Source organism: Lotus japonicus, chromosome 4 (assembly GCF_012489685.1).
Source record: "Lotus japonicus ecotype B-129 chromosome 4, LjGifu_v1.2".
Classification (NCBI taxonomy): Eukaryota; Viridiplantae; Streptophyta; class Magnoliopsida; order Fabales; family Fabaceae; genus Lotus; species Lotus japonicus.
The window spans coordinates 4,251,749-4,267,884 of NC_080044.1; the positions used below are offsets into that span (position 1 = coordinate 4,251,749).

General features: G+C 33.3%; 1 protein-coding gene across 2 annotated transcripts; it reads left to right on the forward strand.

Annotated features, from left to right (window-relative positions):
- The first annotated feature begins 6,476 nt into the window (after nt 1-6,476).
- On the forward strand, nt 6,477-15,827 carry LOC130716142 (calmodulin-binding transcription activator 2-like). 2 transcript variants are annotated; one of them, XM_057566345.1, is made up of 13 exons: nt 6,477-6,634; nt 7,429-7,548; nt 8,084-8,199; nt 8,353-8,441; nt 9,797-9,839; nt 10,631-10,808; nt 10,924-11,049; nt 11,179-11,450; nt 12,285-12,761; nt 13,019-13,698; nt 14,244-14,841; nt 14,964-15,293; nt 15,375-15,827. In XM_057566345.1, the coding sequence occupies exons 1-13, from the start codon at nt 6,595-6,597 to the stop codon at nt 15,489-15,491; spliced, it is 3,186 nt and encodes a 1,061-aa protein (XP_057422328.1). In that variant the 5' UTR covers nt 6,477-6,594; the 3' UTR covers nt 15,492-15,827. The 2 variants fall into 2 exon arrangements, with proteins under 2 accessions (XP_057422328.1, XP_057422329.1); XM_057566346.1 differs by having other exon boundaries at nt 15,378-15,827.
- The last annotated feature ends 309 nt before the right edge of the window (nt 15,828-16,136 follow it).

Sequence of the window (16,136 nt, forward strand, 5' to 3'; positions counted from 1 at the left end):
TCACAAGTTGTCAAGAATAATGAGAACTCATCAAAAGTTTTATAATTAGAATTTAATATAATGAATAATATGCAAAATTTAATAATATAAAACTAATATTCTTATTAATGTGAAGGAGTCAATTTTACTTTTACTTACAATAATAATAATAATAATTTTTTAAATTTTTTTCTGAATATGTAATTAATAAAAAAATGTAAATCTTGATCATTATTATTTTTAAATATGAGAAACTGAAATTTTATACAATCAAGTAATTTATCTAATGATTAATATAAAATTTTATTAATAAATAATTAATATTTTTATTAATGTATTGGTCAAGTCAATTTTAGTTATCTAATATTGATATTGATATTAATATTGATGATTGATTTTAGTAGGTAGTTGAATAGATTATGAATTCAAAAATTTATTCAATTTCTATTTAATATTTAAGGTATTAATGCAAAGGACATTTTATTATTATTTAATGCAAAGATTAAGTCTCTTCTATATATATATTTATATAAAAGGATATATCTATATAATATAATATAATACAATTTAATATAATATAATATTAAATAGTATTTAATATTATATTAAACAGTACAATATTGTGTATTTAAACATATGTGTACTCTATTACATATAATAATAATAATTGGATATTAAAAATTACATATTTTCAAAATATTTTATTACTTCATTGTAAATTTCAAATATGTATTGAATAAATTGAATACTAAATTTATTTGAATAGGTTCAATATGTATAATGAATTAAAAAAATATATCTATAATAAATATTATTAATTATATATTTATTAAATATATCTATAAAATATTGAATTTAGTGGATAATATTAATTACATACCATTTTATTTTAAATTGATCATAAGTATTAGATGTTGTATTTATTAAATATAAATTGAGTTTAATAATCACGTTTTAATTTTAAATAATTAAGTCATAATATATACATTCAGGGGTTTTTCTAGGTCCAATCATCGCATACGTGGCATCTCATGATTGGCTAATTTCATTAAAAATCCTATATGACAATCATTCATTCTTTCCTCTTAATGTACACCCTTCTCCTTAACCTACACTCATCTCTATTTAAAAGCCTATATAAGACTCTTATTCTTCATTGGCTTAATTGCAACTTTGGTCCTCGACGTTTACCAATGTCACGATTTTGGTCCTCCACCTAATTTAATTACGTGGATGGTCCCTGACGTTGTAGGTCGTGTGCAACTTTAGTCCTACCGTTTATTTCTTAATGGAGGAGGCTTACGTGAATGTCCAGTTGGAGAGAAAAAGGAGGTATGAGGAGAGAGGGAAGCATGTGAGTATCACGTGACCCTTATCTGAACTCATTATACCCAAACCCCTGACCTCCCTGGAACGAAGAAGGTAACGCGATTTAGATCCCTAGGGTTTCATATTTGGGTATAATGGGTTCATATAAAGTTCATGTGATACTCACGTGCTTCCCTCTCTCCTCAGATCTCATTTTTCTCTCCAACTAGACGTCCACGTAAGCCTCCTCCATTAAGAAATAAACGGTAGGACTAACGTTGCACACAGCCTACAACGTCGGGGACCATCCATGTAATTAAATTAGGTGGGGGACCAAAATCGTGGCATTGGTAAACGTCGGGGACCAAAGTTGTAATTAAGCCTTCTTCATTCATCTCTCCATTATTTGGATTTCTCCTTAACCTACACTGCTTCTTCAATCATCTCCTGCGTTTTGTATTTTTTGAGCCTTTCTACATGGCTTCAAGATCTCATTTTGTGGTTCTTCATGATTATACAAGGCATGTACTTTTTCTCATATGAAATCAATTTTTCATGTCTTTGGTGTGTGTTATTGTAATCTAATCTCATTCCTTCAAAATTCATGTTTTACTAACTCTAATATGCTATTCTCCTCATTCCTTTTCAACAATTTTTTTACAGGATTATGGTGTCATTAGACCTATAGACGCTGGAAATAACAAATGGATCAAGGGTATATTATTATTATTGATCCCGTGAGTGTTCTGCAAATTAATGGAAATTAGCGGCGGTGACATAGTTTATTTTAGGTTTGAAAGAATAGCAAATAGAATTATTGAAATTAAGGTGGTGTATGGAAATATTTAGTTAGTTGTTATTAATTCCAACATTTAATCAGTTGTTGTTTTGTCTTGGGTATCTTTTCGTGGTTTTATTTTTCTCAATCTACATGAGAGGATTGTTCTCATGATTTACTTTATTTATCAAATAAAATCCAAGATTAATTGTTATTTTTTTCATTCTGTAATCGTTCTCATGATTTACTTTGTTTTTCCTTTGTTTTACACATACAATTTTTTCCTTGACTTCATCACTTTGTCTTGTCGGCTGAATCAATTTTTTTCCTTTCGAAATTAATTATTTATTTCCTTCAATTCCTTATAAAAACCAGTTAATTATATTAATTTCCTTATTTAAAATCATAAAAGACATTAAATACATTATGAAATAAATGCTATTTTCGTTTTTTAAATAATTAAATTTAAAATAATTAAATAAATTTTAATGCCTTGACTTTTTATTTTAGGAAAATATTTTCAAAATTAATTATTTATTTCCTTCAATTTCCTTATATAAACCACTCAGTTATATTAATTTATTTATTTAAATTATAAAAGACATTAAATACTTTATGAAATAAATGTTATTTTCGTTTTTTTTAAATAAGGAAATTTAAAATAATTAAATAAATTTTAATGCCTTGACTATTTATTTTAGGAAAATCTTTTCGAAATTATTTATTTATTTCTTTCAATTTCCTTATATAAACCTTTAATTTTATTAATTTCCTTATTTAAAATCTTAAAAGACATTAAATGCTTTGTGAAATAAATGCTATTTTCGTTTTTTTAAATAGTAAAATTTAAAATAATTAAATAAATTTTAATGCATTGACTATTTATTTATGAAAATATTTTCGAAATGAATTATTTTGGCCTTGATGTGAAAATAATTTCAATCTTTTTTTTAGACCGAAAAGTCTAATGTATTCCATTATTTGATTTTGTAGAGCCAAAATAAAATGTGCTTTGATAAGGAACTTTGTAGACGAATACATTGATTTCGTCTCCACTGGTCGTGCACACGGAGTAGTGATTTTGATTCCGCTTGGGAAAGTAAAGACGCACCCAGGTATGTTGCGTGTACAATTTTTCATTGTCAAATTAGTGTTTTCAAATTTACTATTTAGTTATTTCTTAATTTATAAAATATATGTTGTTCAGCGATGTAGGCACTGTTGACAGATATATAGCTGCAATATTTGGTCCAACTAGAATTTTTTGTCGAGCAGCTATTTGAAGAAGATTTAATGGTGAAGTAACGCTCCCAGATCGTTGTCTTCACCTTAACAGAATGAAGACCCAATTGTCTTCATAAATTCCAGCAAATTTAGCATTTTAGTTGTAGTGAAATTTTGATAAACTTTGTTTATGTTCTTCACTATGATAAACCTAATTCCTTTGTCAGTACTATTATGTTGAACTTTGTTTTTGTTCTTCATTTTTTTTATTTTTTATTTTTAGACATTGATAAAAACAATGATTAGTATAGCTCAATCATTTTTTATAAAAACAATACATAGTCACGCATTTAATGATTTTTTTCTATATTAAATTTTAGTTAATTAATAATAACACGCATTTCCTATTTTTCAAATTCAAAATGTTAAATCAAGGTCTTTATCAAACTTTAATTTATAGAAACAAAAAATTATTTTAATTCTTGAATGTTTTTTACTATTGTTTATTAAAAAGGGAAACAACATTATTGTAATTACATTACAATTAATTTTGTAACCAGTTTCAAAAAAAATGTGTAACAAAAAAAATTATGTTCACTTACATTCAAGAAGGTCGTTAACTGTAAAAAAAAAATTTGACGTTCGTATTAATGCATAACAAAATTAATTTCGATCATTTGTTACAAATATTACAAATTTACTACATTATTAAGTAGTTACATTGAATCAATTGCATTGACAAGTATCTCAAGTCTAATGGGAAGTCTCTAAAAGAATTTACATGTTTATCAGATGTTGATTTTTCCGAAGTTATCCAATTCACAACCTAAATAATTATGAATTTTATGAAGTTTGTATGACGGTAAAATTTATGAAGCATCACAAATTTTCATGAATTAGTCAAATGTGATTGCTAGATTTTAGTTTTGACGACATTATTTAATTTGCTTAGCAATTCTATTTTATGTTGTTTTTATTATTGGTTTTCTTTATACGTTTTGCTTCTTTACTAATTGTCCAAAAATATTGTTGAACAATCGTATTGAAACATATTACACTGCGAATTTAATAATAAATAAATAAATTAAAGGAGTGATTAAAAATCATAACTACTCACATTACAAATTAATAAACGCATTTTGATGACTTTTTCCTACATTTACTTCTATTCCTTAAATAATCACGCGCATTTATGTGTTTTTGTATTTAAAAATTTAAATTTAAATAAACGTATTTTTCAACTTTAATTTGTAGAAAAAAAATTATTTAATGCTTGACTTTTTTTTAAGAATTTGATTACTAAATTTTAGAAAATAAAATTTCTAAAATTTTAATTTCTTATAATTTCATTCAAGGGCGTACTCCGGTTAAAAAAAAGAAATTACATAACTATAATGAAATTATAATTTAATTAATGTTTAAATGCGTAAAAAAATGAATAACCATCACCCATGTGCATTAAAGTATTAAATTACAGTTTTACCCCAAATTTTGTAAAAACTCTCCCTTTATGTATAGTATAGATAGATAGATAGATATAGATAGGGTGGTTGTTAGGGTGCAAGTGCACTCTAGGTCTTGCACCGCACAAGAGCTAAAATGACCCACAATAGTGGGTTTAGTATCCTGCTGATAAAAAAAATAATAATAGAAGATTACAAAAATACCCCCTTTACATTCTACCTTCTCTCTACCTCTCCTTCTCCCTTCTCCCTGCCTCTCCCTTCAACATGTTGCAGAATATCAAAAATCATGCATGTTGCAGATATATCAAAATCAAAATCAACAAAAGAGAATGAAGAAAACACAGCGTGGAAAGAAAGTGATGATCCCACATAATCAGAAATTGCATAAATAAAAATGAAAAGAACTCGATGAGCACAAACCACCATCGAAACCCAGATTCGCCCAAAGATCCAACCCACCACCGTGAATGCGTCTAACCCAGATCTGGACAGCCAAAAGATTTTCAGTGACAGATGGGCATGGACTAACCAAATCTGGTTCACTCGAAGAACATCGACCTCCGCCACACCACCTCCCCTTTCCTGAGTCGCGCCTCCAACCACCTCGCCAACGTTCTCTGCGACCCAAAAGCTGAAGCAGTTCTTCAACCGTGGCGGCGGAAATGGGGTTGCATCAAAGTTCCATCAGGAACAATCGCTACCACAACCAATCAGATTGAGAAAATTCAAACCCTCATTCGGAGACAACCCAGATTTGGTGCTCTTTTCAGGTTCCGAGGTCCATTTGCACCCAGATCATCTTCCCAGCGACGATGGCTAGTGTGGGTCTGATTCTGAGAAATGGTAGTTCAAAATTTGGGTTTGATTCTTATTTTTATTCTGACCTCATTTAATTATTTTGATATAATTTTGGTCAAGGTATTGAGTGCGTTACAACTTCCTCTTAAAAAAATTCTGGATTGATACAAGGTTTTGGGGATTGGGGTAAAGGGTATTAAAATTAAAATGGATTGTTTATGTGTATTTTCCAGAGAAAGATTGAGGTGTTCTCCCCTTTATTGTTGTGTAGAGATTCTTCCATAGCTACATTGTTGATTCAAGCGTATTATGATTTGTGCTTCTGTGTCTCAGTTTTCTGAAATTTGAATCTTTCAAGTATTGAGAAAGAAAGGTAAGGGTTTTAATGTAAAAGACAAATTAAAATCATAATAAATTATAAATCTAAAATTACAGGTTCAATAGGTAACCCATATGACATCTGAACAGAATATTCTATTTTTGTGGTTGTGAAAGTGTCTTGCACCGGTGCATGACCCAACAGCTATTGCACCTTATACTCCACCATTTCCTATAGATAGATAGATATATAGATAGATAGATGCGTATTAGGGCAGATATTCCCTTGCTTGAGAGATCAGAGAGACTCAGCTGAAGGCATTACAAATTGGTTGATGGGACTTGAAGCGGAATAGATACAATACAACACGTGCATAAAATAAACAGTACAGTTTATCCACGTGTCAAACAACCACTGGCTTGCTCTCATCAAAATTCATTTCATTTCATTTTAAGAAATAACAATAATTCAATTCAACCTTCCTCAGAAAGCTTTAAAAAGAAAAAAGAAAGAAATATTATATAGAATATAGACAGATGTGTGGGCCCATTCTCATCGTCACGTCACTGTGCAAGAAAAGAAGATGAAGACGAAGCTGACTGGAAAGAGCGAAAAGGGGCTCAAACAAAATCTCCACTGATATATATATATAAATCGTCGTAGACACTCTCTTTCTCTCTTTCCGCGTCAATCTCTCTCTCTCTGATTCTTCAGTCTCCGCCATGGCGGAGAATGCTTCTTGCAGATTGAATCCTCAGCTAGGTCAGATCAATTTATTCATTCATGCATGCATGCATTCCGTTATCTTCTTCTATTGCTTTCAATTTGATTAGGTTTTTTTGCAAGACTTGATGAATGTTTGGATAATTGGATCATGCTGTTTGATTGTTCTTGAACCGATTTCGTGAAATTGGCATTGGAACAGAGTTAATTTGAGATGCGTGATGTCTGATTTTTCGTCAAGAATCTCTGGTTTGTTATTAGGGTTTTGGTGATGAGTGTAATTAGGTTTTATTTGGTGAAAATGGTGAAGGATTGGTGTTAGTTTCTCTGCTGAATGAAGCTATTTTTTGTTGTCTAGAAATGTGATCATGATCATTTTTTATGCATGTGTCTGTCTGGCCTTAGTTTGATTTTGAAATTTTCTTCAGTCATTGTAGCTGTGCATGTGAAATCCAGTATTTTGGTTTTGAAACAGAGTTAATTTGAGTTGCGCGTGATGTCTGATTTGGTTAAGAATCTGGTTTGAACTTTTGGTTTGTTATGAGGATATGAATAGGGTTTTGGTGATGAGGGCAATTAGGTTTAATTTGATGAAAATGGAAAGCGTATTCGACGGCATTTACGTGGCTGTGTCTTGAAGGTGTATATGGTTTAGGCTAAGTATTGGTGTTTAGTTTCTCTGCTTAATGAAGCTATTTCTTGTTGTCTAAAAATGTGATCATGGCCTTAATTTGATTTTTGAAGTTTGCTTCAGTCATTGTAGTTGTGCATGTGATAATACAGTTACCAAGTATTCGATTGAATGCCGTCTTATATTATTTATCGATGTGCAGATTTTCAGAAATTACAATTTGAAGCCCAACATCGCTGGTTGCGCCCTGCAGAAATATGTGAAATTCTTCGTAATTATCGGTTGTTTCAAATCACATCCGAACCGCCTAATAGGCCACCAAGTATGGTTTCTGCATATGTTAGCGATTGATTTATTACAACCATGCATTTGAATCTTGTTCATATAATCACAGACTGAATTGCTCGAGATGAATAAAATCGTTAATACTTCATGAATTGTTCTGTTGCAACTGGACATGTCTGAAGTTGTTTGAAAACCTTCTCAACATGGCTATCATTCTCTCCTTAGAATAGATTCAGCTGAATTTGTGTAATCGTTAATTCCTTGTAATTTCGCATAAAGATTTCTGATTATATATTGTCTGAACTCAACATGTTCCCACTAAACAGATCTTATGTATTTCACTTAAAAGATAATGAGCATTTCTAGGCAATTGGTACATTATTTTTCATTTATGAAATTTGGAAGCTGAAGGGCACCTTATAGAGTCTTGTTGCATAGTCTGGTTTGTGGTTTGTAGGGTTAGCAGTAGTCTTTCTGTTCATAGTAAAGTCTGTAGTTAACTTCAGTTCATCTTCTAGCTCTCATTATTACTTTGAAGACATTACTTCTTGACATGTACTTGGTCAATGCAGGTGGTTCACTTTTTCTCTTTGATCGGAAGGTTTTGAGGTACTTTAGAAAGGATGGACACAGTTGGAGGAAGAAAAAAGATGGAAAGACTGTGAAGGAAGCTCATGAAAAGTTGAAGGTAAGCATGATTGTGCCTTTGTTTTGAGTATATGGTTTATGAAATCTTTGTAAGGAAACCCCGTATATTCAAGATACCTGAAATATTTCAGTTAATTTTCTCTAGTTGGACAATATGTCCTTTTATCCTAAAATTATTATTTGCTGAGATTAGGTGGGAAGTGTTGATGCGCTGCACTGTTACTATGCCCATGGAGAAGAAAGTGAAAATTTTCAGAGGCGAAGCTATTGGATGCTTGAACAGTGAGAACGATGAACTAATTTACTTTTCAATATTTTGTTTGATAATTGATGGATAGTTCATCATGGCAGATTGGCAGTTACTTTCTGACAGCATCTCCAATGCAAGGTTCTTAGTTCTTATTTTTGAGCTAAGAACTAAGAACTGAGTTCTTAACCATTGTGGAGGGGATGACGTGGAGTTCTTAGTTCTTAAAAATAAGAACTAGGTTCTTATATAAGAAGTTTTGCTTTTTGAGTTCTTAGCATTAAAAATTATTTTTTTTCTCTCATCCAAATTACTTTATTACTTTATGAGTTTGTTTTATCACTTTATGAAAAAAAAAAATATAAATAATGTGGTTGGTGGGACCAAATGAATAGTGCTAAGAGCTAAGTAGGGGTGTTCATCGGATCGGATTGATCCGATGAAACCGACAAACCGAACCGAACCAAAGCAATTGGATCGGTTTTTTTTGTTATTCGGTTTAAAACCGATCCAAACCGATAAAAACCAATGAAGATCGGTTCGGTTCACTTTGAAAAATTAAAAACCAATGAACCGTTGAACCGAACCGATGACATATTTATTTATAAAATATTTTTAAAAAATAAATATATATGAATACTTATTAAAAAGATAAAAGAAACATAAACCTAGCTAACCACATCCACTCACACATACTCACTCATATATACATATACTTTTGTTTTCTATTATTAATTTGTAATGGTACTAATATTAAAACTACTTTAAGCATTTTTGCATTGTTAAGTACTTAAATTGTGGATTATGGATTATGAATTTGTGGGTTAAACTATTATTGATTTATCATTTTTATGCATTGTTAAGTTGTGAGTCACATGTGGTTACTATATATTTTAAGTTGTGGAATTGATATTGACAAAAAAAAACCTGTGAAACCGATGAACCGAACCGATCCAAACCGATCATTATCGGTTCGGTTTTAGATTTTTTTTTGCTAATAATTGACTGAAACCGAACCAATGAATTTAGATTGGATCGGTTTCTCGTTTCACCTAAAACCGGTCCAAACCGAACCGCGAACACCCCTAGAACTAAGAACTAAAAATTCATGGTTGGAGCAAAATTGCTTCAGAGTTGCTTAAGCACATGTGGCAGTATGGGCCCACATGAATAGTGCTAAGAACTAAGAATTAAGAACTAGCATTGGAGATGCTCTAAGTATTCTATTAGTGCATTTGTAATCATTTTTCAAGTTTTTAATTTCTTAATTGATTTTAACTGTTTTCCTATTTGCAATTTTTTAAGTTCCAAAAAAATTATACTGAAACAATTTTGATCTCTCTTATGATTAAGCAGAACATGATTTTCTTATTAATTTGTTTTACTGCAGGGATATGATGCATATAGTATTTGTCCACTACTTGGATGTTAAGGTATCGTGCTTGTTTTCCATCTTCATGCTGTGGTTATCTTTTCTTTTCTCACGTGTCAGTTTGCATTTACAATTCAGAAATTATTATTGTCCCTTAATAGCTTGTTAATTTATCTTTAACCACAAAATCTTTAATATCTTATGTAGTCTTGCTTGATATATAGATTGAGTCCTGGAATGTATGGCTAAATAGAAGAATCTGAGTGGTCACACATACCTTACTGGAGCCAAATGTGTATACTAGCTTGGTTTTGTTGTTGGTGTTCTTGTAGCTGGTGAATGTGTGGCATCCATGTAGTGGCTCAAGCCAAGTCTGTTCTGAGTATTTTAAAACCTTAAAAGCGTCCCTTTAAACTGGACGGAGGGAATAAAGTATAAATACTATTTCCCTCCCCTTGAATTATTAAATATAATGCGAGCGAGAATCTATCGTCATCTGATTTCTTTCTCAATTTCTTGACTTTGAGGATTTAAGAATATGCTCATTTTCTTAGTAGTATACCTTGGTGGCCATGTTTAAACATTATAAAATCAACCAAATGCTAACATCCAATATTTTCTCTTCTGCCGCTAAATTATGTTATTCTCTTCCATGGGATGGGCTTTGGTTTTTATTCATTAAAAATCCCAATCAATAATACTGAACAAGTTTCACATTCCTTCTGAAAAGATCCTTAAGGTCCATTTCTATAATATTATTCTTGAAATCAGGCAGAAACTTGTGAAGCTAATTTTGACTCACTTCTTGTTGAATGACTTATTAATAGATATTTCATGTGTTCTTCGTATCAGGTTAACAAGACAAATATTGGTGCAAGTACAGATTCTGATGGCACTAGATCATATTCACATCGGGGAAGGTCTGTATCATCTGGTTTTCCCACAAATTATAGTAGCTTGCCTTCTGGAAGTACAGATTCCATGAGCCCAACTAGCACATTGACATCTTTATGTGAAGATGCTGATTCAGGTTACACACACACACACAACTTAATCCATGCGATATGAATTGATATGCCAAGGCTATATCTTGGTTTAGTTTGTTCCAGATCATCTCTAAATGGTTTAACCTAATTTCTTCCTAGAGGATATTCACCAAACAAGCTCAGGATTACACTTTTTTCGCAAGTCACAAAATATGGAGAATGGTCAGCTGATAGATAAGATTGATGCTCATTCAAATATTTCATATCTTACACATCCCTTTTCAGGTTACTTTGTGCTCTTTTCTTTGAAAGTCTTAGATCATTTCTACTTAACATCTAATATTAAATTACGTCTCAATTTTTTTCTGGGATTTGACATTTGAATTTTGTTGTATATTTTGAAAATATTTTTAGGTGATCATGGACAATTCGGACAAGATTATATCCCACTTGTTAAGGGGGATAAATCTAGACCGAGTGACAATAATTATATCGAGGGGCAGAGAGCACATGGCATGGCATCCTGGGACAATGTCATGGAGCAATCTGCTGGAATGCATATTGATCCATCTATGGTATCAGTTACTTCCATCCCATCAAGTTCAATGGGAAACATTGTTGAACAAGAACATGCTGCCCTCACTGGAGAGGCAGAGGCTTCTCAATCATTCCAATCGAATTGGCAGGTACATACTATTACTTCATGCTAAATCTTCTAGTAGCATACTCTTCCTTTCCTGCATACATTTCAGTTCTCAGGAGTCAGGACACACATGACAGTATTTGGTAGGTTCTAGTAGGTGCAATTGTGCTCTCTTGTTGGATAGGACAATTTCTGGAAATTGTTTACATTGCTGACTAAAGTTCTAGGTGCCCACTTGCCATTGTAATGTACTGTTTCATCCTTGAAGTCAACATCACTGTTGACGGACTTGATGCTTGATAAGGTGTGTGGTTCACCTTTTATTTTATCTTGGAGAAATGGGAAATTCGGGAATGCAGGTGTTTATGGGAGTTCTTGCTTGATATTGAAGGAGTATGGAGAGGTTTGAGATGCTAAATTTGTAAAGTGTCATCTATGATCTCTGGAATGTGAGGTCCATCATTTTGGAGTTCAGAAGGCTCTTGTAACTCGTTGGGTTGTTGAAGTGATATGAGAATACATTTTACTCCCTTTCCAGGAAATTAGTCACTTGACCATGTTTGTTATTAACAATTTTCAATACAATAGATTGATGAGTCAGGAAGCAGCATATTCATTACTTCTGGTCACTGATCCACATATGTGGCACTAAATGCTTTAAATTGTTTCTGAAATTGTGCAAATTCTAGAAATATCTTGTTGGGGGGTGGGGGTGGGCATTGCTGTGCATTAGCTTGGTGTCAATTTTATGTTTGATCTGTAATTCTGATGTTTTAACTTGTAGTGGTTTATGTGAAAGCTTCAACCTACACCAGTTTGTGAGATTTACCAATAATGTATAACTATTTTCATTTTGTTATTTAAATTGTTGATTCAGATTCCTTTTGAAGACAATACAGGAGAGTTGCCTAAGTGGAACTTTACCCAATCATTGAGTGTGGAATTTGAACCTGATACTGGTTTACTGGGAAATGAAACTAATAACGCAAGTCCAAGAAATGTTCCTGATCTGTTCAATTTTGATTGTGATCCAAATGAGCAGTCTGTGCAGCAAAGCTTCTCAAAGCAGCATACATATGCTGGAGTTTTTGGTGAAGGATGTATCAGCTATCCCTTGAGCACGAAGCATGCATTACTGGGTGAAGATGAGAGCCTGAAGAAGGTTGATAGCTTCTCTAGGTGGATTATTAAAGAACTTGCAGCAGTGGATGATATGCAAATGCAGTCAAGGAATGCAGATGAATGTGGGAACGTGATAAATGATACCTCATTTGATCTGTCCCGATCTAAAGACCAGCTGTTTAGCATACATGATTTTTCACCTAAGTGGGCTTATCCTGAATCTGAAATTGAGGTAATTGTGTGGATAATATTTGATTAAAAAAAGTATAATTTTTATTTTTGGAGTGAGTAATCAGTAGGTCTAATTTTTCAAAAAGAAAAAATGTAAACAAAAATGATGCAGTTTTGGGTATTAAGTACCAAAGGAGTAACCATGAAGTACCCAAGAATTTTCAACTTGATTTTTTTTTCGAGAGGCTGCTGACCTAGGCTGGTTGAGATTGTTTTCTTTAGTTTGTCTCACATCTTAAACTATTCAAAACTGTACAGGTCTTCATTATTGGAACATTTTTAACGACTCAACCAGAGGTTGCAACATGCAACTGGTCCTGTATGTTTGGGGAAGTGGAAGTTCCTGCTGAGGTCTTGGCTAATGGAATTCTGTGCTGTCAAGCTCCACCTCATGAGACTGGACGGGTCCCTTTTTACATAACATGTTCCGATAGGCTTGCTTGTAGTGAAGTTATGGAATTTGAGTTCAAAGAAGGCTTTTCTGAAAATGTAGAGGTAGATTTTTTCAACAAAATGCAGCTTCATTTGCGACTGGAGGAGTTACTTTCTTTGAAGTCAGTAGAACCTTCAAATGAAGCTTTTGAGGATGATTTTCAGAAAAGAAACTTAATTTATAAGCTTATTTCACTGAAAGAGGAAGAGGAATATTCGAGTAAGGAAGAACAAACTGTAGATATGGATATATCAAAACACAAGTTAAAAGCGCATATGACTCAGAGTCTGGTTAAAGAGAAACTGTATTCATGGCTTCTTCGCAAAGTAACCGAAACTGGTAAAGGGCCATCTGTATTAGGTGAGGACGGGCAAGGTGTGTTACATTTAGTAGCTGCTCTTGGTTATCATTGGGCCATAAAACCAATTGTAACTGCTGGGGTTAATATCAACTTCCGCGATGTGAATGGATGGACGGCGCTGCACTGGGCTGCATCCTGTGGCAGGTAAGGACCCAATAATTTTTTCCTTCATTGTTTTGTGTTGATTTTTCCTATGCTTCAATAAATTTTCTGGTTGACACTCAGTTTGATATCCATTTTTCTAGCATTTTGGGAATTTGGATTTAATTACATATGAAAGACTGTTTGGAAATCTTTTCTTTTTTGATTTTTCCTTCATTGTTTTGAGTTGACTTTGCCAATGCTGCAATTACTTTTCTGGTTGAAACCTCGTTTGCTACCCTAATTGTATCCATTTGTCTAGCATTTTGGAAAATTGGATTTAATTACATATGAAAGACTGTTTGGAAATCTTTTCTTTTTTGATATATATTTAAACTGTTCTGATGCCTAGTTCACAGCGTTCTTTCTATGTATGTGAACTATTTTAAAATTAATTACTTTGGCCAGCAAAAGACAGATTAATCTCTCTATATTCTAATGATGCTTTCAACATTAAGAGTATTCCTTTTCAAAACTGTTCTCAGTTATATTGTTCATTCAGTATAACATGAGTTGGTTCCTCACGTTATTTTTTGTCCTGTGATCAGAGAGCAAACAGTTGCCGTCCTTGTCTCCATGGGTGCTGCGGCTGGAGCATTGACAGATCCATCTCCAGCATTTCCTTCCGGAAGAACAGCTGCTGATCTTGCTTCCAGCAACAGCCACAAAGGAATTTCTGGTTTTCTAGCAGAGTCATTATTAACTAGCCACCTCGAATCACTCACAGTGGCTGATCCGAATGAAGATTTTCAGAAAGAAACTCCTGGAATGAAAGCAGTGCAGACAGTTTCCGAGCGAATTGCGACACCTGTGCTTCATGGTGAACTACCCGACACTCTCTGCCTTAAGGATTCTCTTGATGCTGTTCGTAATGCTACACAAGCTGCGGATCGTATACATCAGGTATTCAGAATGCAATCATTCCAGAGGAAACAGTTAGCTCAGTATATTGAAGAGTATGAAGATGATGATGAGCTTGGATTGTCTGAGCAGCAAGCTATTTCCCTTCTAGCTTCCGAAACATGCAAATATGGACAAGGAAAGGGGTTGGCCAATGCTGCTGCGCTACAAATACAGAAGAAGTTTCGTGGTTGGACCAAGAGAAAAGAATTCTTGTTCATTCGTCAAAGGATAGTCAAAATCCAGGTTCATTTTCTTGCTCTTTCTGAACTTGTCTTTTTGTTTCTAATATATGGTTCTTATTTTCAGTAAACTGGTTAATTACTTGTCTTTTCATCTCAACTGACTTGAGTTCCATGATGTAAAAGGCCCATGTAAGAGGTCACCAAGCAAGAAAGAAGCACAAACCAGACCTCCTTTGGTCCGTGGGAATCTTGGAGAAGGTGGTATTGCGGTGGAGGCGTAAGGGCCATGGTTTGCGTGGATTTCGACCAGATGCCCCCAATGAGCTCCAGGAACAACCAGGTCCTTCGAATTCAGAAGAGGATGATTATGATTTTCTCAAGGAAGGAAGGAAACAGAGTGAAGCAAGATTCCAAAAGGCCCTTTCAAGAGTGAAGTCTATGGTTCAGTATCCAGAGGCTCGGGCTCAATACCGGCGTGTGTTAAATATAGTAGAGGACTTTCGTCGAACCCAGGTATTGCTATTTTCTAACGTATGTCTGATATCTATACACTCAAGAATATTTGGATTAATTATATTATCTTGTGATATTCAGCAGGAATCTAATCAGAACTCAATAAATTCGGAAGAGGCAGTTGATGGTTTGGAAGATTTGATTGATATTGACATGCTTCTAGATGATGATAATTTCATACCTTTAGCATTCGATTGATATTTGCTCTCTGTTGTAAATAGATGGCCAGTTGGTTTTATTTGGGGAATTAGATTTCCCACCCCCTGTTTTAGAATTGCCACCCTAGCCTTTTTAAAAAAATGCCGGGACTACCCTCCGGGACTTAAACCTCCATACCAGTCCAGAGGTTGATGTTCTGGACTATTCCGAGAGTTAAAAGTTCGGATTCTTTAGTTACAGTTAAAATAACATGATCGGTGTCGTGGCCGTCTTGGAGGACTTGCCTAACGAATTGTTGGGTTGAAATGTTTGGTTTGTAATTGTGGTGGTGGTTGAGATTGTAATTGATGAATATGCCTTTTGGTTTGGTCTTAACTTACTGCATTCTGCTGCTTGGTAAGAGTTATCCAGGACTTTAAGTTTCGAATCTATCCAGGACTTTAAGTTTCGGATCCATCCAGGACTTTAAGTTTCGGATCAATCCAGGACTATAAGTTTCGGACTGCTTCATAATTAAATTTACCACCCCCCTTTTTTAGACGTCCGAGAGTTGAAAAACCGGATTAATATGAAACTTCAAGATTCGGATCTTTCAAACCAGATACTGTCACAAAGACAGAAACGTGAAAATGCAGTGACAATAATATGGGACAAACAGACCTCGTTACAATACTGAAGGAAAAT